This window comes from Ranitomeya variabilis, chromosome 2, assembly GCF_051348905.1.
Source record: "Ranitomeya variabilis isolate aRanVar5 chromosome 2, aRanVar5.hap1, whole genome shotgun sequence".
Taxonomy (NCBI): domain Eukaryota; kingdom Metazoa; phylum Chordata; class Amphibia; order Anura; family Dendrobatidae; genus Ranitomeya; species Ranitomeya variabilis.
The window spans coordinates 623136280-623163839 of NC_135233.1; the positions used below are offsets into that span (position 1 = coordinate 623136280).

A 27560-nucleotide genomic window follows, 5' to 3' on the forward strand; every position below is an offset into this window, starting at 1 on the left:
TGACTGGAAGAGGATATGACAGCAGAAGTAACATGTGAATGAGTGGGGTAGTAGTGTAAATGAGGCTGGATGATGGGGAGACTCCCAGGCACAGAGTACGGCAGCGGGCGTCCATCTCCCACCTGCCCACAGACCGGACCACCATGGAGCCACCTTGGTTGCAGCCTGGTACGAGCGGGGACTCCTCACAGTATCCGCGGGGACCACTCACATGTGGCAGCCATGATGCAGACGCTGCCTCCTCCGCTCAGTCCCCAGGGGCTCCATCACTGGAGCTCACAATGCAGGCCACCCCCAGGATGGGCTGACACTACTACTCCCAGCATGTCCTGACAATTACCGATCACTGAAATATGGAACAATGGAAAACAGTGCGACACTCACAGGAGCGTCAGTTCTGCCGCAGTAACGAAGGGCCCCAAAGTCCGGAGTCTGGCCCTAAAGAGACCAGGATCGTGCAGTGCTGAGGAACCTGTGACGGCCACGTATGATGACCTCAGATCTGCTGGGAGTTGTAGTTCTACAGGGTCGGCTCTTGATCACATTCCAGATCCCTGTGGTTCTCCACTCAGCACCGCCATCCAGTGGCCGCAGCGAGGGCCAGTATGTCCCATGCAGGAGCGCCCCCTACAGATGCCATCACTCATCTCGGGTGAAGAACCCGATGGGGACGTTATCAGTCGGCCAATCAGGAGCTTAGAAACAAGATTGTATACCTCCCTTGTTTACTCCGTGGTATAAGATCCCCCTGAACGGCGCAGCAACCACGGGACAATAAATCCGTGGCTGCGACAAGTGATTCCTGTTTATTATTTAAAATCTTTCCATAATGAAAGTGCAGAGTTGAGAATACTGATAAGCCCCGCCCCCGAGGAGCAGGAGGACCTCACAATGAGACTGAAGAGTGAGGGACATGGGAGCCACAAAAGTCACTGATATCAAACACTGATAACGTCCAAACACACAGCCATAAATTCACACACCGCGCCGCCGTGGTCATGTGACCCAGAGCAACCAATCAGAGCAGCAGTGCATGACGTAAACCACGAGGACTCCATGGCCGGGAGCCACCAGGAACCCGAAGACACGAGTCCCCTCTATGAGCAGCCGAAAAAAGGGCGGGGCGGGGGCACGGAGATGATGAGTCAGGTAATGTCCATGTACAGGGACCCGTCCTCACCACCGTCCGCGCCGCTGCTTGCTGGCAGTCATGGAGGATGAGGAATGAGCCGGTCCCTCTCGCACAGCTGAGCTTCGGCACAGTGTTTTCCGGGCAGACGCCATTCACTGGCAGCAAGCAGAGATCTTACTGACCATAAAGCAGCAGGACGATCTCCCTGCAGGTCCGCGCCACCATTTCTCTCTCGCCCCCAGAGGTCGGAGCAGCGCGAGACGCCTTCACGTGATTGGCTGATGTGATGATTGTATGAGGCCACGCCTCTGCAGATTGGCAGTGGCAGCCCCGCCCCCGCTCAGCAACAGGAGAGGGCGAAGTCTGTGTTGGGGGTTTCACACAGTGTGCGATACTGCGCAGGTAACTGAGCTCACCCGGGGCAGAAGTCACAGCAAAAGTTCAACTCCAGAGCCGCAAGCCAGGAACATGGCGGAAAGTCTGCAGCGGGCAGAGCTCGGAGTGGGCGGAGCTCGGAGTGGGTGGAGCTCAGAGCGTCCCACCACCGTACACCTTGATCTTTCCCTCCCGCCTCAGCGAGTCGATGAGCTGCGCCTCAGAGTCGGCGTCGTGCACTCCAGTCTTCCGGAATTCTCCGGCGTAGCGGTTGTTCTCCCAGTAGTGATGCCAGTTACCCCGAGCGTCCGCGCCAAATCCAAAAACATTCACCTGAGGAAATCAGGAAGGTTACCCTCGGCAACAGGGAGGGCAGAGTCACAGCACAGCCACCACTCACCTCGTCACACACGTGGAGCGCAAAGAACAGCACCAGCATCCCGGTGGAGGGGTAGCGGCCGCGGTGCTGAGTCCAGCGGTCGTGGATGTACTTAAAGAAGGCCGGATTGTAGATCTGAACCTGAGGAGACAGCAGACATCAGCCCCGCCCACTACGCACCTGGCACCAGCCCCGCCCACTACCCAACTGACACCAGCCCCACCCACCTGACATCACCCTGCCCACTGCTCTAATTACCAATTCACTGCAGCAGCTGCGCTCAGGCTTGGCCCCGCCCTCCTTGTCCCGCGCCCTCCCTCCTTGTCCTGCCCCCGCCCTCCCTGTGGCTCCGTCCTCACCTTGTCCTTGTCCACCCGCAGGAAGGCCTTCACCGGAGCGTACGTGCTGTGGGGAGAGACGTCCGGTCAGTGACGAGATCAGCGGCAGCGCGGCCCCCCAGACCCCAGTACTTACAAGCGGATCTGCCCGGTGGAGAGTGCGCTGGTGATCCACAGCAGGTCCAGCGCCTTGAACGGCACCAGCACGAAGCTGACGTTGGCCGGGAGATTCTTGGCACTTTCCGGGTACATGAAGTGGTGGGAGGTCCGAGAGCCGACGTCCCCCTCATAGCCGAGCGTCGGGGCCTGGTTCATCCTGACCGGGGACAGAGTGGGAGAGAGCGCCCCCCGCAGCACAGCATCAATACACACCCACCGGGAGAGGCAGAGACTGCATGTGCGGGCTTCTGCTCCCTGGTATCAGCCATTACTGGGGGAGGAGACTGTAGGACAGGAGACCACAATCTATTACTCCCAGTTATCAGCCATTACTGGGGGAGGAGACTGTAGGACAGGAGACCACTGTAGTGGAATATGTATGGATGTATGACCAGCAGTAACTTAGCATCTGTTCTAGGCTGCAGCTCTTCACAAAGGTCATGACCTATGTTATCCTGAGAAAAAGACCTTCTTCCTAGTCTCACCCCAGGGGGGTGTCCTGAGAACACAACAAGTGGAAACATTTCACACCTTCTGACTCTTTTGAAGAGAGACGTCAATTGTAGCCCCACACTATTTACTATGAGAAAGGTATGAGATAATGTGTTCAATGGTAAAGTAGCCGGGATCCAGTCACAAACCAAGGATTAGAATATTAACCTGAGAGGCTGGTCTAGAAATCGGACCTCCAGGTTGACTATAAATTAGGCCTTTACACATAGAAAGCTGTTCACAGATTGAGGGGCAGCCAAGCTGATGTTAGCCATTCCATATTCATCCCCCTCAGGGAGAAGAATGCCGGACTGCAGAGTTTAGATATTTCTGTACGTTTTCTCCCATTTATTTGTATCACTTTTTTGCATATTTGTATGTCACTTTTTATTTCTATACCCTTTTTATTGTAAGCACTGTACCTTTTCTATTAAAGCTTAAAACTTTAATAAGTCTGAACCTTGTATGCTCTAAAGAATCCATAGCCTTAAGGTGTGTGTGACCCTGAGGATTGGCAGACAGTATTAGTAGTAATATTTCCGGGACTCATCGCCCGTGTGTTCGGTGAGTGGTGGCAGCGTGTATGAGCGGGTGTGAGGCCTGGGTCGGTGTGTGATTTATGCTCCTATTAGAATAGAGGTTGAATGCTGGACTGAGAGTGGGGAGATAGATTAACCTTTGCAGGCGCAACCCCCATTCACGTGCGGAGAGCGGATACGTAACAACTACAATCTATTACTCCCTGTTATCAGTCCATCACTTCCACACATAAAAGTGAGCATAAGCTGGGGGCTTCGTTATACAGGGGGGCTGGGCACAGGGTCACATACATCCATCCTACCTCATGATGAAGTTGTGGCTGTCTATGTCTGTGCCATAGCCGGATCCCCGCAGATTCCCAGAATTTCCAACCACAGCACAGCGTCGGCAGAGGAGGGGGTCCTGCTGCTTGTATGGGTTCTGCCCCGGAATGATCTGGAAGAGCTGAGTCAGGATCTCCAGAGTGTTGTGTGACCGAAACTGAGGTTGTAGCATCTGATGGACACAAAGCGGACAGAAGGAGTGGAGAGCAGCAGACAATGAGGAACGCAACACTGCCTGCAACCCACAGCGATTAAATATGGAGAGCTCCCCCTAGTGGTGGCTGCAGACAGGATCTTATGTATCTCTGTATACAGGGAGCTCCCCCTAGTGGTGGCTGCAGACAGGATCTTATCATGTATCACTGTATACAGGGAGCTCGCCCTAGTGGAGACTGCAGACAGGATCTTATCATGTATCTGTATACAGGGAGCTCCCCCTAGTGGTGGCTGCAGACAGGATCTTATGTATCTATGTATACAGAGAGCTCCCCCTAGTGGTGACTGCAGGCAGGATCTTATCATGTATCTCTGTATACAAGGAGCTCCCCCTAGTGGTGACTGCAGACAAGATCTTATCATGTATCTCTGTATACAGGGAGCTCCCCCTAGTGGTGGCTGCAGACAGGATCTTATGTATCTCTGTATACAGGGAGCTCCCCCTAGTGGTGGCTGCAGATAGGATCTTATGTATCTATGTATACAGAGAGCTCCCCCTAGTGGTGACTGCAGGCAGGATCTTATCATGTATCTCTGTATACAGGGAGCTCCCCCTAGTGGTGACTGCAGACAAGATCTTATCATGTATCTCTGTATACAGGGAGCTCCCCCTAGTAGTGACTGCATGGAGAATCACATTTTATGCAGGGGAAGGAGACAATCTACAAGAATTAGGCTTCATAGACTAGAAATCCATTAAAGGTATAATTTATTTCCAGTTGCTTCTCATGTGAGATGCGTCCAGATACCTCTTGGGTTACAGAGGTATCTCAGCCGGGGTGTATCTCAACAAGGGGCTACTGGAGCTGGGCATTTCTCAGAGGTCTCTCTACTCACCATCCACCAGTGCTGGACGTCTGCCGGCAGCTCCCGGTTCTCGAGGGTCCACACAGGAGAGATGGCCGCATCGTAGTGACTGTCGAACCAGGCGGAGTCCCCCGGTTGCCGCAGGCAGTGCTGACAGGAGCAGTCCCTTGAGATGGATGGCGGAGGGGGGCGATGCCTCACCCCGGGGTAACCTGGCACGAGCCGGACTGGATGCCCCTCCGCTGACGCCCATCCCCCCAGCTCTGAATAGAGTGGGGTCTCCGTGCCATGGTGGGAGGTGAAGAGGAGGGACATGATGAAGAGCAGGACCGAGGTGCTGAGCAGCCATAATCGCAGGGAGCACCTCATCCTGACCTGCATCCCCAAGCGCCCTGTGCCCGGGGACCTGGCGTCCCACCGCTCCGCGGCATGGGCCTCCAACCTGGCACCTAGGAGCTGCTGGCACTGAGGGGGGCAATGGCGGTGCGGCAGAGGTGTGAGCGAGCGTCAGCTGGGGCCCCGGGGCCAGGGAGTCTGCACATTTATCTCCGTCCACCCCTCACCTGCCGTCTTATCATCTGACACGCTCCAATATGAAGGGTCCTTGGGACACACGAGCCAGCGTCACATCCCCGTCACCTGCAGGAGAGAGAAGACACACTGAGTGCGGACCACCTCCTCACACCGGCCCCCCGCAGCCGGAGGGTCCGGGCACAGGACGAGCCGTACACGAGTCCTGCTGTGTAATGAGGTCACACGACGCCTAATCCTCCGGCCGCACAGTAATACACGGCCCCCAAACATCTGCCCAATGGGGAAGGAGGGGCTCGAGAGGAAATTCGGAGAACGGGGGGTCCTGCCTGCAGCTCGCTAACGGGGGGGCCACTGTGCCTCCAATAACGAGGATGACGACCCCGGAACTGTGCGATCACTGGGGGGTCCTGGGAGAGGGAGGCTGCTATCACTGGGGGTCCTGGGAGAGGGAGGCCGCGATCTCTGGGGGGGCTCCTTGGAGAGGGAGGCAGCGATCTCTGGAGAGGGGTCCTGGGAGAGGGTGGCTGCGATCGCTGGAGCGGGGTCCTGGGAGAGGGAGGCAGCGATCTCTGGGGGGGTACTGGGAAAGAGAGGTTGCGATCGCTGGAGCGGGGTCCTGGGAGAGGGAGGCAGCGATCTCTGGGGGGGTACTGGGAAAGAGAGGCTGCGATCTCTGGGGGGGTACTGGGAAAGAGAGGCTGCGATTTCTGGGGGGGGGGGCCTGGGAGCGGGAGGCTGCGATCTCTGGGGGGGTCCTGGGAGAGGAAGGCTGCGATCTCTGGAGGGGTCCTGGGAGAGGAAGGCCGCAATCTCAGGGGGGTCCTGGGAGAGGGAGGCCGCAATCTCGGAGGGGTCCTGGCAGAGGGAGGCCGTAATCTCGGGGAGTCCTGGGGGAGGGAGGCTGCAATCTCGGGAGTGGTCCTGGGGGAGGGAGGCCGCAATCTCGGGAGTGGTCCTGGGGGAGGGAGGCCGCAATCTCGGGAGTGGTCCTCGGGGAGGGAGGCCGCAATCTCCGGAGTGGTCCTGGGGGAGGGAGGCCGCAATCTCGGGGGGTTCTGGGAGAGGGAGGCCGCAATCTCGGGAGTGGTCCTGGGGGAGGGAGGCCGCAATTTGGTGTGGGTGTGGGGGGTGTTCCTGGGAGAGGGAGGCTGCGATCTCAGGGGGGGGGGGGGTGAGGGAGGCCGCGACCTCTGGAGAGGGGGGCCCTTGGAGGGTACACTGTATGTTGGGGTACATACAGTACATTATGGGGGTACATACTGTATATATTATATATGGGGTACATACAGTGTATATTATATATGGGGGTACATACAGAGTATATTATATATAGGGGTACACACAGTGTATAATATATATGCGGTACACAGTGTATATTATATATGTGGGTACACACGGTGTATATTATATATGGGGGTACATACGGTGTATATTATATGGGGTACATACAGTATATTATATATGGGGTACATACAGTATATTATATATGGGGTACATACAGTGTATTATATATGGGGGTACATACAGTGTATATATTATATATGGGGTACATACAGTGTATACATATGGGGGTACATACAGTATATTATATATGGGGGTACATACAGTGTATATATTATATATGGGGGTACATACAGTGTATATATTATATATGGGGTACATACAGTATATATATGGGGGTACACACTGTACATAGGGGTACACACTGTATCTTCTATCTGGGGGTGCAGAGCATACATGTATGCGGCGGACAGACGCACACCCTCAGGCGCAGCAGCACGTACCGCCCCACAGTCGGACTCCCGGTGCCGCCGCCGCCGCTCAGGCCTTTGTCCCCGTCCCTCCGCCTCTCATCTCCGGTTCATCCCTGGACCACTCGCGCCCCCTCCATCCAGCAGCACATCACAGGCTCTGAGCGCTGAGCGCCGCGGCGGCCCGGGGCATCTGGGAAATGTAGTCTAATCACCAACACTAAGCAATGACTGGAACTCTGCAAGACTACAACTCCCGACAAATCGGGCACAGGAGTGCGGCGTCTTGCTGAGCGCTGCATTCTGGTTATTGTAGCTCCTTGATAAGAAAGTCTGTCTCATATCCAACGTAATCCAGAAAAGAAAAAACTACAAGTCCCAGAAGGAGCCGAGAGTGAGAGATCTGCCTGATGCCGGGATCCAGTGCGGGGACTCTGGCACACAGCTCGCCCATTCATAACGGGACCGAGACTGCGGAGACCACGACCGACCCCAGAGCCGCACACAACGGAGCAGATATGCTGGGATCACTGACGATCTCCACCAGACCGAGCTCCACCAGATAAATCACCGACCGCTGCCACCGATCAGCGACAGACAGTATCACACAGGATAGGATTAGATACACAGCTCAGCAGTTAGTATCACACAGGAGAGGATTAGATACACGGCTCAGCAGTCAGTATCACACAGGATAAGATTAGATACACGGCTCAGCAGTCAGTATCACACAGGAGAGGATTAGATACACGGCTCAGCAGTCAGTATCACACAGGATAAGATTAGATACACGGCTCAGCAGTCAGTATCACACAGGAGAGGATTAGATACACGGCTCAGCAGTCAGTATCACACAGGATAGGATTAGATACACGGCTCAGCAGTCAGTATCACACAGGAGAGGATTAGATACACGGCTCAGCAGTCAGTATCACACAGGAGAGGATTAGATACACGGCTCAGCAGACAGTGTCACACAGGATAGGATTAGATACACAGCTCAGCAGACAGTATCACGCAGGATAGGATTATATACACGGCTCAGCAGACAGTATCACACAGGATGGGATTAGATACACAGCTCAGCAGACAGTATCACACAGGATAGGATTAGATACACAGCTCAGCAGTTAGTATCACACAGGAGAGGATTAGATACACGGCTCAGCAGTCAGTATCACACAGGATAAGATTAGATACACGGCTCAGCAGTCAGTATCACACAGGAGAGGATTAGATACACGGCTCAGCAGTCAGTATCACACAGGATAGAATTAGATACACAGCTCAGCAGTCAGTATCACACAGGATAGGATTAGATACACAGCTCAGCAGACAGTATCACACAGGAGAGGATTAGATACATGGCTCAGCAGACAGTATCACACAGGATAGAATTAGATACACAGCTCAGCAGTCAGTATCACACAGGATAGGATTAGATACACGGCTCAGCAGTCAGTATCACACAGGATAGGATTAGATACACGGCTCAGCAGTCAGTATCACACAGGAGAGGATTAGATACACGGCTCAGCAGACAGTGTCACACAGGATAGGATTAGATACACAGCTCAGCAGACAGTATCACACAGGAGAGGATTATATACACGGCTCAGCAGACAGTATCACACAGGATGGGATTAGATACACAGCTCAGCAGACAGTATCACACAGGATAGGATTAGATACACAGCTCAGCAGTTAGTATCACACAGGAGAGGATTAGATACACGGCTCAGCAGTCAGTATCACACAGGATAAGATTAGATACACGGCTCAGCAGTCAGTATCACACAGGAGAGGATTAGATACACGGCTCAGCAGACAGTATCACACGGGAGAGGATTAGATACACGGCTCAGCACACAGTATCACACAGGATAGAATTAGATACACAGCTCAGCAGTCAGTATCACACAGGATAGGATTAGATACACGGCTCAGCAGTCAGTATCACACAGGATAGGATTAGATACACGGCTCAGCAGTCAGTATCACACAGGAGAGGATTAGATACACGGCTCAGCAGACAGTGTCACACAGGATAGGATTAGATACACAGCTCAGCAGACAGTATCACGCAGGATAGGATTATATACACGGCTCAGCAGACAGTATCACACAGGATGGGATTAGATACACAGCTCAGCAGACAGTATCACACAGGATAGGATTAGATACACAGCTCAGCAGTTAGTATCACACAGGAGAGGATTAGATACACGGCTCAGCAGTCAGTATCACACAGGATAAGATTAGATACACGGCTCAGCAGTCAGTATCACACAGGAGAGGATTAGATACACGGCTCAGCAGTCAGTATCACACAGGATAGGATTAGATACACGGCTCAGCAGTCAGTATCACACAGGAGAGGATTAGATACACGGCTCAGCAGTCAGTATCACACAGGATAGGATTAGATACACGGCTCAGCAGACAGTATCACACAGGATAGAATTAGATACACAGCTCAGCAGTCAGTATCACACAGGATAGGATTAGATACACGGCTCAGCAGTCAGTATCACACAGGATAGGATTAGATACACGGCTCAGCAGTCAGTATCACACAGGAGAGGATTAGATACACGGCTCAGCAGACAGTGTCACACAGGATAGGATTAGATACACGGCTCAGCAGTCAGTATCACACAGGATAGGATTAGATACACGGCTCAGCAGTCAGTATCACACAGGATAGGATTAGATACACGGCTCAGCAGTCAGTATCACACAGGAGAGGATTAGATACACGGCTCAGCAGACAGTGTCACACAGGATAGGATTAGATACATGGCTCAGCAGACAGTATCATACGGGAGGATTAGATACACGGCTCAGCAGTCAGTATCACACAGAAAAGGATTAGGACTGCAGAGACCCGTATGTCGTAAACAGTGCCTTCCCCCCCGTCCCACCACTCCATAATAAAAGATACCGACGAGCCTGGATGGGTTGAACAGGTCGGTCACAGTTTATTATTTGAAAAGTAGAGAAGGACAATTACACTTCGCGACGGACTCATTGCTGAAGGCCCCGCCGACGACCGCTGGGCCAGCAAGCCGATGAGAGGTTACGAACCTTTGCCCCCCTCTACCTACCGCTGTGACGTATATAAAAAGAACGTCATTTTTTTTTTTTAAATAATTTAAAACATTTTAACAACGATAGCACAGTACGTTCACAAGTTTATAAGGGAGGGTGGGACAACAGCTTCCAAGGGTCAGCCGGGGAGAAAGAGGGAGGCACTGGTCCCCGGCACTAGAATTTAACCCCTGAGGGTGTGGCCAGGCTCCCCTCTTCTCCTCGGTTGGTCCGCTGGGCGTCCCAATCATGACATCACCTGGGGGGGTAGTGGGAGGGGGGAATTGGGCACTGCACAGTTTTTCCCATCTAGCTATCTCTTAAGGGCTCTGTAGTCAGAGGCACGCACCTTATACAGTACCGTGCCTACCAGACTGCAGAGACCCGTGTGTCGTAAACAGTGCCTTCCCCCGTTCCACCACTCCATAATAAAAGATATCGACGAGCCAGGATGGGTTGAACAGGTCGGTCACAGTTTATTATTTGAAAAGTAGAGAAGGGCAATTACACTTCGCGACGGACTCATTGCTGAAGGCCCCGCCGACGACCGCTGGGCCAGCAAGCTACCGCCACGGAGGATCATGTGTATGACCTACACAGGACTCCGACCCCCACACAACAACATTAGAGCCTGTTCAACACCATCCCGCAAGCCGGCCAAGAATATGTCAAGCCCGATGTCCGTGAGGTGGATGCCGTCCGGTCTTAATAATGCTGAATTGTTCCCTTCTAGCTCTTGGTGGCGACCCACAATGCCGTAATTTTCTCTCACAAACTTCGACATCTTCGTGTTAATCTTTCTTCTTGATTTATTGATGGCTTTCCCGTCCTTGGCTCCGTGCCAAACCGTTCGAGGTATTATCTCAGACCACACCACCACCATATCCGGTAATAAACAAACAAACCGCTCAATGTCCGTTGACATTACTTTGTATAGCTCGGCCCCTTTCTGCTTGCCCAAATCATTGCCTCCGGCATGTAGCACTAGAACCACCGGCCCCTTGGCCCTCTTGGCGATGTCGCCAATCTCCGGGAATATCTGACGCCACTGAAGCCCTCTGATGCCTCTCCAGTTGACTTACAGCTTCGGGAAGCCGACATTTGTTCCGCCCGGCCGCAGTTTGGCCCTTTCGCACGCCCAGTAGACAAAAGAATGCCCCACTACCCAAACTGTGGGCTTACAGCTGCCTGTAAGAGACAAGATGTGTTAAAGCAGGTCTGGTCTTATGTATCTGGCAAAGCATGCGGATTTCCAGCAGCCCATTCTCTGCACCTCGACTTCCGATACCCCCGCTCTAGCTGCCTCGGTAGCCGCCCCTATTTGGAAGGAATGTGTCCCATATTCTTTCGGGGCAATGCCGACTGCCTCTAAGCACTGTTTAAAAATTGCATGAAACTGATATTTAGTAAGACGGGACCCGTCGGTGTGTGAAATAAAAAATCTACCCGTATGTCTTACTACCGAATAGTGTTTGACTAATTTTACAGGGCATATAGGGCCGTCTGATGCCTTGACCAACACCCATGTCCCCCTCCCGGTGGGGTCGCATTTGGATTTCCGTACTCTAATGCGCAGAGCTTCGCTGCATATGACGAGGTCTTGATTGATTAAACCGCCTACTAATGCTGTTTTTGACTGCGGCACTAATTCGCTGATGCGAAGCACCCCGAAGAAGGCGATACAACGCTGCAGATATCAGCGTTGCCTCGTATTGTGACTTGCACACTGATGAAGATATTGCAATAATGTCGTGCAGTAGCCTTAAAGAGACTGGGCGGGGGCATTCCTGACTAGGTTGAAGCCTTTTCCAGCCTTTAACGGCTTGCTTGATGAAAAAATATTTGGTTACGTCCACCCACCCCAGCACCTGGAAGAAGAAGGCTATTCCCGATAGATGACGTTGCGCTAATGTCCCTGACGGGCCTCTATGCTTGAGCCGTTCTAAGAGTTCTACTAACACGTCGCATCTCGCCTGGTCGCACCTATCGACTGGTCTTCCTTGAGTTAGCGAGCACCACTCCTCCCACGCCTTTCCGTAAACCTGCCAAGTAGCCGGTGTCACTGAAGCACGGATTAAGGGCATCAGTGATTGGCCACCATGTCCAAGAGGGAAGGAGGACACCGTATGCCCGATGGTTGCGCATTGGGAAGGAATACTTTGAAGGCCTGCCAATTGGAAGATAACAAAGAGTTAACAATTTTATCATCTACAATCGATGTAAATCTGGCACGGCACCAGATGTTGTGTTTGAGGCATAACAGTGCTAGGCGGCGCAACAGCGCGAGTACTGGCTGTGAAGAAGAGGACATGCTGTTTAGGGTTTTTGCTGTTCTCGGCTGCTTGGTTAAAAATCTGATGTTCGTATTTTCCAATTGGGCACCCCATAGCTCGACTGATGTTACTATTGCCAAAATTTCTACCAGTGTTGGGTCATGGCCCCATGCGGCCGTGGTCCATAGTTCAGGCAATGTGCCTTTGCACCACTGGTCCTTGTAGATTGCCACAAAACTATCTGCAATGTTTCCACCGACCATTAGGCCTAAATCTTTGCTTGGCGTCTCCCATGCCATGATGCATGTATGCCCATTGTAGGATTCTAGGAATGTCCTCCAGACCAGCAAGTCTGCCTTCAGGGAGCGGTTGAGTCTAATTCTGTGGCTCGGCTGGGCTATGCCCTTGGTTGCTAGTGATAGTCGGCGTGAAAAAGCTCTGCCCGCTGGCATTACGCGACAGGCAAAGTTGAGCAATCCTAACAGGGACTGCAATTGCTGTAGGGTGACTTTTTTTGCTTCATGGAAGTTTTTTACCATTTGCAGAGTTTTTTGCAGTTTATCGGCTGGTAGTCGAAAAACCATTGCATTGGTGTCTATTTCGATACCGAGAAAAAGCAGAACGTTACAAGGGACAACTGTTTTATCCGGTGAAAGTGGTACTCTGAATTTATAAGCTAAAAACTTAAACTTTTGGAGAAGAAAGGAGCAGAGTCTGGAGTCCCCGGGACCAACGAACAAAAAATCGTCGAGGTAGTGAATTGTTGAATTGCTACCAGTTTCATATCGTACTACCCAGTCTAGGAAGGTACTGAAAAGCTCAAAATAATGACAGGAAATGGAGCAGCCCATTGGTAGGCACATATCGAAGTAAAATAGCTTGTCCATCTCACAACCTAATAAATGGAAACACTCGGGGTGAATGGGCAAAAGGCGGAAGGCTGACTCTATGTAGGAGTTCACCAGCAACGCACCGGGCCCAGCTGCGCGCACAAGCTCGACTGCCCTGTCAAAAGAAGAGTAGGTTACGGACGTCTCTTCTGTGGGTATCGCGTCGTTAACCGATGCGCCTTTTAGGTAAGAAAGGTGATGTATTAGCCGATATTTTCCTGGCTCTTTTTTGGGAACGATACCTAATGGCGAGATCCTGAAATTCTTGAATGGCAAGGATTTAAATGGGCCCGCCATCCTGCCCAGTTCTACTTCTTTTTGAATTTTTTGATGTAAAATCTCGGGGAATTCGCGTGCCGATTTCAAATTATTTGCCGTAGTCAGTGTGGGACTGGGTTTGAATGGGGATATAAAAGCCATATTTAAAACAGAAATATAGCTGCTGCGCCGCTTCTTTATTGGGATAAAGGTTTAGCCATGGGCCCATTGCGGTTACGTTCACCGGGGTGAAGCCTCGCAGGCGCTCTGTTTGCTTGGCGGGTACACCTGGATGCAGGGTGCTCACCTCCGCAGGAGGAGCATTCGTGTCTGTATTTACAGGACCCTTGGAAGCGGCAGTATCCATCGTTAAAAAGTAAGCAGGCCCCATGTCCGCGTACGACCACTGTATTCTGGCCTGCTGCTGCTGAGTAATAAGTGGTCGCTGCTGAAAAGGGGGGCTGTTTTTGGGACAGCATGAGTCGTAACCATACATCCGTCGCTTTTACCCCCCAGCCCAAGTCTGGTTGCATGGCCAACCGCCTGCGGAACACCTCGTCGTACCGCTTCCATGCAGACCCGCTGTGACACTTACATGAATTATAAATTAGGTCCTGATAAATAAATGATTCGGAACAGCGTTCTGGGTGCTTTTGGCCCATGATGCAGCCGAGAACCGCGAAGGCCTGAACCCAGTTATTCATCGTTTGCGCTATTTTTGGTTTGTTCCTATCTTGTAGCCGCTCGCCTATCCTCCTTTCCTTGTCTACGGACTGTTGGTCGGCCGATAACCGTGACCATATATCTACGTATTCATTATCCCATATTTTCTGTTTTGTTTCTAAGTCTACGTGTGCTCCCAATGGGCTAACTCCACAGAAAAATACATCCTTGTGAAGACTAGCTGCTTGGGTGGTGCTAGTGTCAGTTGGTACGCCTGGGCGAGTCAACTGCTGAACTTGATAGCAGATGCTAGCTCGCTTTCTCCCACATTTTGTATTGTAGAGTGCTCACCGAATTAAAGGAACTCCCCGCTGTCAGGTGCAGGCAGAGTGTCTCCAGATGGAGGGACTCTGGCTCCGGCCGTGGCGTTGTCCTGGTGCTGGCCGCCAGCCCGGGAGGATGAAGATGGGAGGCCAGTGGCCAGCGCCATGGCACGTGGCTGTTTGTTGTGAATTCCGTTCTCGGACTCCCTCCTGTGGTCATGAATGGTACTTTGGTTAGTTCTGCTCTTGGACTCCCTCTGGTGGCTTTGAGCGGAACTGCTCGTCACTGAGGTTGGCTTTGTCAGCTGCTCTCATTTATTGCTATGCTGGCTTCCCTATTTAACTCCACTCAGATCGTTACTTCATGCCAGCTGTCAATGTTTCAGTATTGGTTCAGATCTCTCTTGGACTTCTCTGAGGACCTGTCTACTCCAGCAGAAGCTAAGTCTTTGCTAGTTCATTTGTTGTTACTGCTAATTTCTAGTCCAGCTTGCTATCATGATATTCCCTTGCTAGCTGGAAGCTCTGGGGTGCAGAGTGGCACCTCCACACCGTGAGTCGGTGTGGGGAGTCTTTTTGCTTACTCTGCGTGGTTTTTTGTAGTCTTTTGTGCTGACCGCATAGTTCCCTTTTCTATCCTCTGACTATTTAGTGAAATCTGGCCTCCTTTGCTAAAACCTGTTTCATTCCTGTGCTTGTGACTTTCCTCTTAACTCACAGTCAATATATGTGGGGGTCTGCCTTTACCTTTGGGGAATTTCTCTGAGGCAAGGTAAGGCTTCTATTTCTATCTTTAGGTGTAGTTAGCTCTTAGGCTGTGAAGAGGCGTCTAGGGAGTTAGGTACGCTCCACGGCTATTTCTAGTGTGTGTGATAGGAGTAGGGTTTGCGGTCAGCAGAGTTCCCACTTACCCAGAGCTAGTCCCGATTTTTAATTTACTCATCAGGTCATTCCGGGTGCTCCTAACCACCAGGTCCATAACAGTACAGCTGGCCAAACAAAGTGTTAATGCATCTCAAAAGAGGGATAAGAGAAGTTCTGAACCCATTTTTTTTTTTCTTTGCAGTGTGTTTTGTCTCTCTTTTCCCCTTAATCTCTGGGTGGTTCAGGACTCAGGTGTAGATATGGATATTCAAGGTCTGTCCTCTAGTGTGGATCATCTCACTGCAAGAGTACAAAGCATTCAAGATTATGTAGTTCAGAATCCGATGTTAGAGCCTAGAATTCCAATTCCTGATTTCTTTTCTGGGGATAGATCTAAGTTTCTGAATTTCAAAAATAATTGTAAACTGTTTCTTGCTTTGAAACCCCGCTCCTCTGGTGACCCCATTCAGCAAGTAAAAATTATTATTTCTTTGTTGCGTGGCGACCCTCAAGACTGGGCATTCTCCCTTGCGCCAGGAGATCCTGCATTGCTTAATGTAGATGCGTTTTTTATGGCGCTTGGATTGCTTTATGACGAACCGAATTCAGTGGATCAGGCAGAGAAAATCTTGCTAGCTTTGTGCCAGGGTCAGGATGAAGTGGAGATATATTGTCAGAAGTTTAGAAAATGGTCTGTGCTTACTCAGTGGAATGAGTGTGCCCTGGCAGCAATTTTTAGAAAGGGTCTTTCTGAAACCCTTAAGAATGTTATGGTGGGATTCCCCACGCCTGCTGGTCTGAATAAATCAATGTCCTTGGCCATCCAAATTGATCGGCGTTTGCGTGAGCGCAAAATTGTGCACCATTTGGCGGTGTCCTCTGAGCAGAGGCCTGAGCTTATGCAATGTGATAGAACTTTGACCAGAACTGAACGGCAAGAACACAGACGTCAGAATAGGCTGTGTTTTTACTGTGGTGACCCCACTCATGCTATCTCTGATTGTCCTAAGCGCACTAAGCGGTTCGCTAGGTCTGTCACCATTGGTACTGTACAGCCTAAATTTCTTTTGTCTGTTACTCTGATTTGCTCTTTGTCATCCTACTCGGTTATGGCATTTGTGGATTCAGGCGCTGCCCTGAATTTGATGGACTTGGAGTTTGCCAGGCGCTGTGGTTTTTTCTTGGAGCCTTTACAGTATCCTATTCCATTAAGGGGAATTGATGCCACGCCGTTGGCCAAGAATAAACCTCAGTACTGGACTCAGTTGACCATGTGCATGGCTCCTGCACATCAGGAAGATATTCGCTTTTTGGTGTTGCATAATTTGCATGATGTGGTCGTGTTGGGTTTGCCTTGGCTACAGGTTCATAATCCAGTATTGGATTGGAAATCAATGTCTGTGTCTAGTTGGGGTTGTCAAGGGGTACATGGCGATGTTCCGTTGGTGTCAATTTCTGCTTCCACTCCTTCTGAAGTCCCTGAGTTTCTGTCGGATTACCAGGATGTATTTGATGAGCCCAAATCCAGTGTCCTACCCCCTCATAGGGATTGTGATTGTGCTATAAATTTGATTCCTGGTAGTAAGTTTCCTAAGGGCCGACTTTTCAATTTATCTGTGCCAGAGCACGCCGCTATGCGGAGTTATATAAAGGAGTCCTTGGAGAAAGGGCATATTCGCCCGTCTTCATCACCGTTGGGAGCAGGGTTCTTTTTTGTGGCCAAGAAGGATGGTTCTCTGAGACCCTGTATAGATTACCGCCTTCTCAATAAGATCACGGTCAAATTTCAGTACCCTTTGCCTCTGCTGTCTGATTTGTTTGCTCGGATTAAGGGGGCTAGTTGGTTCACTAAGATAGATCTTCGAGGGGCGTATAACCTTGTGCGTATTAAACAGGGCGATGAATGGAAAACAGCATTTAATACGCCCGAGGGCCATTTTGAGTACCTGGTAATGCCATTCGGGCTTTCAAATGCTCCATCTGTGTTTCAGTCCTTTATGCATGACATCTTCCGAAAGTATCTGGATAGATTCATGATTGTATATTTGGATGATATTTTGGGTCTTTTCGGATGATTGGGAGTCTCATGTGAAACAGGTCAGAATGGTATTCCAGGTCCTTCGTGCTAATTCCTTGTTTGTGAAGGGGTCTAAATGTCTCTTCGGAGTTCAGAAGGTTTCCTTTTTGGGCTTCATTTTTTCCCCTTCTACTATCGAGATGGACCCTGTTAAAGTTCAGGCCATTTATGATTGGACTCAACCTACATCTGTGAAGAGCCTCCAGAAATTCCTGGGCTTTGCTAATTTTTACCGTCGCTTCATCACTAATTTTTCTAGTGTGGTTAAACCTTTGACTGATTTGACAAAGAAAGGTGCTGATGTGGTGAATTAGTCCTCTGCGGCCGTTGAGGCTTTTCAGGAGCTGAAACGTCGTTTTTCTTCGGCCCCTGTGTTGTGTCAGCCAGATGTTTCGCTCCCTTTTCAGGTCGAGGTTGATGCTTCTGAGATTGGAGCAGGGGCTGTTTTGTCTCAAAGAAGTTCTGATGGCTCTGTGATGAAGCCATGTGCCTTCTTTTCTAGAAAGTTTTCGCCTGCTGAGCGTAATTATGATGTTGGCAATCGGGAGCTGCTAGCTATGAAGTGGGCATTCGAGGAGTGGCGACATTGGCTTGAGGGAGCCAAGCACCACGTGGTGGTCTTGACGGATCACAAAAATCTGACTTATCTCGAGTCTGCCAAGCGGTTGAATCCTAGACAGTCTCGATGGTCGCTGTTTTTCTCCCGTTTCGATTTTGTGGTCTCATACCTTCCAGGTTCTAAGAATGTGAAGGCGGATGCCCTTTCTAGGAGTTTTGTGCCTGATTCTCCGGAAGTCCCTGAGCCGGCTGGTATTCTCAAAGAGGGGGTAATTCTGTCTGCCATCTCCCCTGATTTGCGGCGGGTGCTGCAGGAGTTTCAGGCTGATAGACCTGACCGTTGTCCAGCGGAGAAACTATTTGTCCCTGATAGATGGACTAGCAGAGTTATTTCTGAGGTTCATTGCTCAGTGTTGGCTGGTCATCCTGGGATTTTTGGGACCAGAGATTTGGTGGCTAGGTCCTTTTGGTGGCCTTCCTTGTCACGGGATGTGCGTTCTTTTGTGCAGTCCTGTGGGACTTGTGCTCGGGCTAAGCCCTGCTGTTCTCGTGCCAGTGGGTTGCTTTTGCCCTTGCCAGTCCCGAAAAGGCCTTGGACGCATGTTTCCATGGATTTTATTTCAGATCTTCCTGTCTCTCAAAGGATGTCTGTCATCTGGGTGGTTTGTGATCGCTTTTCTAAGATGGTCCATTTGGTACCCTTGCCTAAATTACCTTCCTCCTCTGATTTGGTGCCATTATTTTTTCAACATGTGGTTCGTTTGCATGGCATTGCATGGCATTGCATGGAGAACATTGTGTCGGACAGAGGTTCCCAGTTTGTCTCTAGGTTTTGGCGGTCCTTTTGTGCTAAGATGGGCATTGATTTGTCTTTTTCTTCGGCTTTCCATCCTCAAACAAATGGCCAAACCGAACGAACCAACCAGACTTTGGAAACCTATCTGAGATGCTTTGTTTCTGCTGATCAGGATGATTGGGTGACCTTCTTGCCATTGGCTGAGTTCGTCCTTAATAATCGGGCTAGTTCGGCTACTTTGGTTTCGCCTTTTTTTTGCAATTCTGGTTTTCATCCTCGTTTTTCTTCGGGGCAGGTTGAGCCTTCTGACTGTCCTGGTGTGGATTTTGTGGTGGACAGGTTGCAGCAAATTTGGACTCACGTAGTGGACAATCTGACTTTGTCCCAGGAGAAGGCTCAACGTTTTGCTAACCGCCGTCGTTGTGTTGGTCCCCGACTTCGTGTTGGGGATTTGGTTTGGTTGTCTTCTCGTTATGTTCCTATGAAGGTTTCTTCTCCTAAGTTTAAGCCTCGTTTCATTGGTCCTTATAAGATTTCTGAAATTCTCAACTCTGTGTCATTTCGTTTGGTCCTTCCAGCTTCTTTTGCCATTCATAATGTGTTCCATAGGTCGTTGTTGCGGAGGTACGTGGCGCCTATGGTTCCCTCCGTTGATCCTCCTGCCCCGGTGTTGGTTGAGGGGGAGTTGGAGTATGTGGTGGAAAAAATTTTGGATTCTCGTATTTCGAGACGGAAGCTTCAGTATCTGGTTAAGTAGAAGGGCTATGGTCAGGAGGATAATTCCTGGGTTGTTGCCTCCGATGTCCACGCTGCCGATTTAGTTCGTGCCTTTCATTTGGCTCGTCCTGATCGGCCTGGGGGCCCTGGTGAGGGTTCGGTGACCCCTCCTCAAGGGGGGGGTACTGTTGTGAATTCCGTTCTCGGACTCCCTCCTGTGGTCATGAATGGTACTTTGGTTAGTTCTGCTCTTGGACTCCCTCTGGTGGCTTTGAGCGGAACTGCTCGTCACTGAGGTTGGCTTTGTCAGCTGCTCTCGTTTATTGCTATGCTGGCTTCCCTATTTAACTCCACTCAGATCATTACTTCATGCCAGCTGTCAATGTTTCAGTATTGGTTCAGATCTCTCTTGGACTTCTCTGAGGACCTGTCTACTCCAGCAGAAGCTAAGTCTTTGCTAGTTCATTTGTTGTTACTGCTAATTTCTAGTCCAGCTTGCTATCATGATATTCCCTTGCTGGCTGGAAGCTCTGGGGTGCAGAGTGGCACCTCCACACCGTGAGTCGGTGTGGGGAGTCTTTTTGCTTACTCTGCGTGGTTTTTTGTAGTCTTTTGTGCTGACCGCATAGTTCCCTTTTCTATCCTCTGACTATTTAGTGAAATCTGGCCTCCTTTGCTAAAACCTGTTTCATTCCTGTGCTTGTGACTTTCCTCTTAACTCACAGTCAATATATGTGGGGGTCTGCCTTTACCTTTGGGGAATTTCTCTGAGGCAAGGTAAGGCTTCTATTTCTATCTTTAGGTGTAGTTAGCTCTTAGGCTGTGAAGAGGCGTCTAGGGAGAGTTAGGTACGCTCCACGGCTATTTCTAGTGTGTGTGATAGGAGTAGGGTTTGCGGTCAGCAGAGTTCCCACTTACCCAGAGCTAGTCCCGATTTTGAATTTACTCATCAGGTCATTCCGGGTGCTCCTAACCACCAGGTCCATAACAGGTGTTGTCTGCTGCGTTGCGTCTGGTGCCGAGCGACCCGTGGTGTGGGGGGAGCATCGGCTTCTATTGCCTCGAAGGTTCGGTGCTGGCTGGTGGACCGGGGAGGCATGGGTTGGTCTCCCTGTGCGGCAGCCGGCGGAGCACGTGACGGATAAGATCCGTCGTGTGCTCGGGGACGAGAGGCTACTGCTGCCGGTGGGGCTACGGCCCCCGCCTGGTTGGTGATGGGGGGTGTCGATGTCTGTTCCCACCGGGTAACCACCCTGGGTGACAGGTGAGACCGCCGTCTTTCGGCATGCGACAGGCACCGCCAGTCGTGACTCCCCGATGTGTCTGATCCGTCAGTTGTCGGTTGTGGATGGTGAGCACCATCTGGAGGAGCGGAATCTATGGTGGCTCCTGTATGAGCTGCGTCGGCGTCTGGAGTGGGAATGCCGACAGCTAGAGGAACGGCAAGGACGGTGGCAGGAATCTTCTGATGAGGGTGAAGACGATCTGCGGCATCTATGCCTGCGATCGCCATGTCTAGGGGTAGTGTTGGGCGCATTTAATTCGGGAGTGGGGGGGTCGTTATTCTGGCTATGGGGCGTGAGTGGCGGTGTAGGGCATAGAGCAAAGGAAGGCGCAGCGACTGTTAGACTTGCACTGCGGGGTGAGCTTAATGGGGCGGGGGCTGATAGGAAACTGCTAGGGATTTGCATTTGGGACCATGGGGGTGTAGGTGGCGCATAATTTATTGCAGCTGTGTTCGTGCTTTGTGCGACTGTGTGCGTGCTTAGTGCATAGTCTTCTGGCTGCAGAGCGTGCTGTCTGGTCTAGTTAGACCGGTCATCACGCTCTGCAGCTGTATGGTGGGCTCTGGCCCCTGACCGCCCGCCCCCCCGCACAGGCAACGCTGATGTGCCTGCTGGGGGGACATGGCGGGCCAGGAGTGGGCTGGCCAGCTGTCCACGGTGGTGTAGCACAGGGGTGGCTGGGGCCAATGCAGCGCTGCGTGGCATGGCTCGGTCCTGGCCTGTCAGGTAATTAGGCCTGGGCACCGAGAAGGAGAAGGGAGAGGGAGTGAGCGAAGCCCCAGCTGCAGGACCGGAAGTCCGGGCCCGTAAACCGGAAGTGGGCGGGGCTTTGCCTGGGTGCGCGACGTGGAGCCTGCCGGCTGGCTGGGCCCGGGCCCTGGAAGACACAGACCGCGGCCCCTGCATGGCGCCCGCCGCAGCAGCGACAGGAACAGATGGAGCGGCAGCAGCGGAGTGGGCACGTCGGCTCGGGAGCGCCGGACCGCGGCCGACATGAAGATGCTCCGAGGGCGGGAGGACCGAGCGGAGCGCTTGCCAGCCCCTACAGCTGCAGCCATGGGAGTGGTGGACAGCACGGGGGATGAGGTGAGTGGGGCATGGGTAGCGCGGCCTCTATGACGGGGGAGAGCCCGGAGGAAGACTGGGGCCCGGGGGATGAAAGGGAGGCCAGTGGTCCGGGCTGGAGTGGGGGCCCGGGCAAGGCGGAGGAGGCCCGAAGGGGCACGGGAACATGCAGGGCCGACGAGCTCTGAAATGGATGGGGGCCCAGAGGCTGTGGGAGATGACTGCGGCCCAGGAACAGATGGCGCCCTGGGGGAAGAGGGGGAGGCCTGCGGTGAAGTCAGTGGGTCCTGAGAGGGCACAGGGAGGTGAGTCCCTAGGCTGGACGCAAAGTCTCTTAACCATTCCTCACCTTCCTGTGCAGCTCTCCGCCGCAGGGCCTCAAACAATGCTTCGGACATGGCTGCAAGGGTTATCCTGGGGGTCCTCGGGACAACAGCTTCCAAGGGTCAGCCGGGGAGAAAGAGGGAGGCACTAGTCCCGGCACTAGAATTTAACCCCTGAGTGTGTGGTCAGGCTCCCCTCTTCTCCTCGGTTGGTCCGCTGGGCGTCCCAATCATGACTTCACCTGGGGGAGTAGTGGGAGGGGGGAATTGGGCACTGCACAGTTTTTCCCATCTAGCGATCCCTTAAAGGGCCACTGTCACCCCCCTCCAGCCGTTATAAACTAAAAGAGCCACCTTGTGCAGCAGTAATGCTGCATTCTAACAAGGTGGCTCTTTTAGTTTTTGGTTCAAGTATTCCCAAAATAAAGCGTTTTGAAACTTATCCAAAATACCTGTCTATCCAGGGAGGCGGGTCCTCACTCCCCAGCTTGAACCGCTACTCTGCCGTCACTCAAATCTTCAGGGGCATTCGGCGCCGCCCCCGACGCGCTTTTTTCGCTTCAAAACCGGCGCCTGCGCTGTGTTTAAGCTTTGGCCGTGTGACGTCCCAGCCAGGCTTGCAGACTGCGCCTGTGCGGGCATTGCGGCCACCCACCTTGGGAATCCTAGCCCCGCAGTGTGTTATGCATTATGCACAGTGTGGGGCTGGAAGGCGGGGGAGCGTCTGACACACGCAGTGCGCATGCCCAGAAATCCTAGCCCCGCACTGTGCATAATGCATAACACACTGCGGGGCTAGGATTCCCAAGGTGGGTGGCCGCAATGCCCGCACAGGCGCAGTCTGCAAGCCTGGCTGGGACGTCACACGGCCAGAGCTTAAACACAGCGCAGGCGCCGGTTTTGAAGCGAAAAAAGCGCGTCGGGGGCGGCGCCGAATGCCCCTGAAGATTAGAGTGACGGCAGAGTAGCGGTTGAAGCTGGGGAGTGAGGACCCGCCTCCCTGGATAGACAGGTATTTTGGATAAGTTTCAAAACGCTTTATTTTGGGAATACTTGAACCAAAAACTAAAAGAGCCACCTTGTTAGAATGCAGCATTACTGCTGCACAAGATGGCTCTTTTAGTTTATAACGGCTGGAGGGGGTGACAGTGGCCCTTTAAGGGCTCTGTAGTCAGAGGCACGCACCTTATACAGTTCCATGCCTACCAATACACGGCTCAGCAGTCAGTATGACACAGGATAGGATTAGATACACGGCTCAGCAGATAGTATCACACAGGATAGGATTAGATACACAGCTCAGCAGACAGTATCACACAGGATAGGATTAGATACACGGCTCAGCAGACAGTATCACACAGGATAGGATTAGATACACGGCTCAGCAGTTATTATCACACAAGGGAGGATTAGATACACGGCTCAGCAGTCAATATCACACAGGAGAGGATTAGGCAGAGCTCCAAAAGGGCATAACATGAGATCAGACTACATCTATAGAAGCCTCCGAGCAACATTGTATCACTGTACTGTAAACATCATGTCACCTGGATACAAGATGCATTGTATACACACAGGGATTGGAAACGCAGCTCAGCAGGTAGCATCAGAGAGTAGGATTAGATACACGGCTAAGCAAACAGTACCATACAGGGTAGGATTAGATACACGGCTCGGCACGCGGTTTTACACAGTGAGGATTAGCTACACACCTGCTGTTTGCCGTAGGACATTACTACGGCTGAAGGTCTCCACCTGCTGGCGCTCCCGGTCTCTGCACCTCCATCCAACATAAGAGCGAAACTACACTTCCCAAAAGTCTGCACGGGATCACGTGACCTGTGCCGTCAGCTGATGTCCGGGAGTGAGGTAAATGTGGAGAAAGGAGGGAGCGGGGCTATAGACCCTGCAGTATAAGTATAGGGGGGTATAACAGACCCTGCAGTATAATATAGGGGGTGTAATAGACCCTGCAGTATAAGTATAGGGGGGTGTAATAGACCCTGCAGTATAAGTAAAGGGAATGTAACAGACCCTGCAGTATAAGCATAGGGGGGTGTAATAGACCTTGCAGTATAAGTATAGGGGGTGTAATAGACCCTGCAGTATAAGTATAGGGGGGTGTAAGAGACCCTGCAAAATAAGTATAGGGGGGTGTAATAGACCCTGCAGTATAAGTATAAGGGGGGTGTAATAGACCCTGTAGTATAATTACAGGGGGGTGTAATAGACCCTGCAGTATAAGTATAGGGGGGTGTAATAGACCCTGCAATATAAGTATAGGGGGGTGTAATAGACCCTGCAGTGTAAGTATAGGGGGGTATAACAGACCCTGCAGTATAAGTATAAGGGGTGTAATAGACCCTGCAGTATAAGTGTAGGGGGGTGTAATAGACCCTGCAGTATAAGTATAGGGGGGGTATGACAGACCCTGCAGTGTAAGTGTAGGGGGGTGTAATAGACCCTGCAGTGTAAGTGTAGGGGGGTGTAATAGACCCTGCAGTGTAAGTGTAGGGGGGTGTAATAGACCCTGCAGTGTAAGTATAGGGGGTGTAATAGACCCTGCAGTATAAGTATAGGGGGGTGTAATAGACCCTGCAGTATAAGTATAGGGGGGTGTAATAGACCCTGCAGTATAAGTATAGGGGGGTGTAATAGACCCTGCAGTATAAGTATAAGGGGGTGTAACAGACCCTGCGGTATAAGTATAGGGGGGTGTAATAGACCCTGCAGTGTAAGTGTAGGGGGGTGTAATAGACCCTGCAGTATAAGTATAGGGGGTGTAACAGGCCCTGCAGTTTAAGCATAGGGGGGTGTAATAGACCCTGCAGTATAAGTATAGGGAGTGTAATAGACCCTGCAGTATAAGTATAGGGGGTTGTAATAGACTCTGCGGGATAAGTATAGGGGGGTGTAGTAGACCCTGCAGTATAAGTATAGGGTGGTGTAGTAGACCCTGCAGTATAAGTATAAGGGGTGTAATAGACCCTGCAGTATAAGTATAAGTATAGGGGGTGTAATAGACCCTGCAGTATAAGTATAGGGGGTGCAATAGACCCTGCAGTATAAGTATAGGGGGGTGTAATAGATCCTGCACTAAAAGTATAGGGGGGTGTAACAGACCCTGCAGTATAAGTATAGGGGGGTATAACAGACCCTGCAGTATAAGTATAGGGGGTGTAATAGACCCTGCAGTATAAGTATAGGGGGTGTAATAGACCCTGCAGTATAAGTATAGGGGGGTGTAATAAACCCTGCAGTATAAGCATAGGGGGGTGTAATAGACCCTGCAGTATAAGTATAGGGGGTGTAATAGACCCTGCAGTATAAGTATAGGGGGTTGTAATAGACTCTGCAGGATAAGTATAGGGGGGTGTAGTAGACCCTGCAGTATAAGTATAGGGTGGTGTAGTAGACCCTGCAGTATAAGTATAAGGGGTGTAATAGACCCTGCAGTATAAGTATAGGGGGTGTAATAGACCCCGCAGTATAAGTATAGGGGGTGCAATAGACCCCGCAGTATAAGTGTAGGGAGGTGTAATAGACCCTGCAGTATAAGTATAGGGGGGTGTAATAGACCCTGCAGTATAAGTATAGGGGGGTGTAATAGACCCTGCAGTATAAGTATAAGGGGGTGTAACAGACCCTGCGGTATAAGTATAGGGGGGTGTAATAGACCCTGCAGTATAAGTATAGGGGGTGTAATAGACCCTGCAGTGTAAGTGTAGGGGGGTGTAATAGACCCTGCAGTATAAGTATAGGGGGTGTAACAGGCCCTGCAGTATAAGCATAGGGGGGTGTAATAGACCCTGCAGTATAAGCATAGGGGGGTGTAATAGACCCTGCAGTATAAGTATAGGGAGTGTAATAGACCCTGCAGTATAAGTATAGGGGGTGTAACAGGCCCTGCAGTATAAGTATAGGGGGGTGTAATAGACCCTGCAGTATAAGTATAGGGGGTGTAATAGACCCTGCAGTGTAAGTGTAGGGGGGTGTAATAGACCCTGCAGTATAAGTATAGGGGGTGTAACAGGCCCTGCAGTATAAGCATAGGGGGGTGTAATAGACCTTGCAGTATAAGTATAGGGGGTGTAATAGACCCTGCAGTATAAGTATAGGGGGGTGTAAGAGACCCTGCAAAATAAGTATAGGGGGGTGTAATAGACCCTGCAGTATAAGTATAAGGGGGGTGTAATAGACCCTGTAGTATAATTACAGGGGGGTGTAATAGACCCTGCAATATAAGTATAGGGGGGTGTAATAGACCCTGCAGTGTAAGTATAGGGGGGTATAACAGACCCTGCAGTATAAGTATAAGGGGTGTAATAGACCCTGCAGTATAAGTGTAGGGGGGTGTAATAGACCCTGCAGTATAAGTATAGGGGGGGTATGACAGACCCTGCAGTGTAAGTGTAGGGGGGTGTAATAGACCCTGCAGTGTAAGTGTAGGGGGGTGTAATAGACCCTGCAGTGTAAGTGTAGGGGGGTGTAATAGACCCTGCAGTGTAAGTATAGGGGGTGTAATAGACCCTGCAGTATAAGTATAGGGGGGTGTAATAGACCCTGCAGTATAAGTATAGGGGGGTGTAATAGACCCTGCAGTATAAGTATAAGGGGGTGTAACAGACCCTGCGATATAAGTATAGGGGGGTGTAATAGACCCTGCAGTATAAGTATAGGGGGTGTAATAGACCCTGCAGTGTAAGTGTAGGGGGGTGTAATAGACCCTGCAGAATAAGTATAGGGGGGTGTAATAGACCCTGCAGTATAAGTATAAGGGGGGTGTAATAGACCCTGTAGTATAATTACAGGGGGGTGTAATAGACCCTGCAATATAAGTATAGGGGGGTGTAATAGACCCTGCAGTGTAAGTATAGGGGGGTATAACAGACCCTGCAGTATAAGTATAAGGGGTGTAATAGACCCTGCAGTATAAGTGTAGGGGGGTGTAATAGACCCTGCAGTATAAGTATAGGGGGGGTATGACAGACCCTGCAGTGTAAGTGTAGGGGGGTGTAATAGACCCTGCAGTGTAAGTGTAGGGGGGTGTAATAGACCCTGCAGTGTAAGTGTAGGGGGGTGTAATAGACCCTGCAGTGTAAGTATAGGGGGTGTAATAGACCCTGCAGTATAAGTATAGGGGGGTGTAATAGACCCTGCAGTATAAGTATAGGGGGGTGTAATAGACCCTGCAGTATAAGTATAAGGGGGTGTAACAGACCCTGCGGTATAAGTATAGGGGGGTGTAATAGACCCTGCAGTATAAGTATAGGGGGTGTAATAGACCCTGCAGTGTAAGTGTAGGGGGGTGTAATAGACCCTGCAGTATAA

At 51.1% G+C, this 27560-nt stretch overlaps 2 protein-coding genes across 4 annotated transcripts in view; one reads left to right on the forward strand and one right to left on the reverse strand.

Moving 5' to 3' along the window:
- Positions 1 to 786: 786 nt before the first annotated feature.
- Positions 787 to 24076, reverse strand: ST3GAL2 (ST3 beta-galactoside alpha-2,3-sialyltransferase 2). Of its 2 annotated transcripts, none has more exons than XM_077288939.1 (7): positions 23942 to 24076; positions 4792 to 5400; positions 3717 to 3910; positions 2361 to 2540; positions 2246 to 2291; positions 1908 to 2027; positions 787 to 1840 (listed from the first exon to the last, which is right to left on the reverse strand). In XM_077288939.1, the coding sequence occupies exons 2-7, from the start codon at positions 5140 to 5142 to the stop codon at positions 1661 to 1663; spliced, it is 1071 nt and encodes a 356-aa protein (XP_077145054.1). In that variant the 5' UTR covers positions 5143 to 5400; positions 23942 to 24076; the 3' UTR covers positions 787 to 1660. The 2 variants fall into 2 exon arrangements, with proteins under 2 accessions (XP_077145054.1, XP_077145053.1); XM_077288938.1 differs by lacking the exon at positions 23942 to 24076 and adding an exon at positions 7080 to 7239.
- The window catches only part of FCSK (fucose kinase), a 33426-nt gene continuing 27771 nt past the window's right edge, over positions 21906 to 27560 (forward strand). Inside the window, exon 1 of one of the 2 annotated variants that reach the window (XM_077288933.1) lies at positions 21906 to 21927. In XM_077288933.1, coding sequence (XP_077145048.1) covers positions 21923 to 21927 — 5 coding nt within the window. In that variant the 5' untranslated portion in view covers positions 21906 to 21922. Of the gene's footprint in view, positions 21928 to 23976; positions 24099 to 27560 lie in introns of those variants that run through there. The other variant, XM_077288934.1, reaches the window with a different exon arrangement.

Coding starts and splice junctions, on each gene's coding strand:
- ST3GAL2 (XM_077288939.1), bottom strand. CDS start 5,142: ATGCAGGTCAGGATGAGGTGCTCCCTGCGATTATGGCTGCTCAGCACC. Junction 3,911..4,791: donor ACGTCCAGCACTGGTGGATG/GTGAGTAGAGAG, acceptor TGTGTCCATCAG/ATGCTACAACCTCAGTTTCG. Junction 2,028..2,245: donor TGCGGGTGGACAAGGACAAG/GTGAGGACGGAG, acceptor CTGTCTCCTCAG/GTTCAGATCTACAATCCGGC.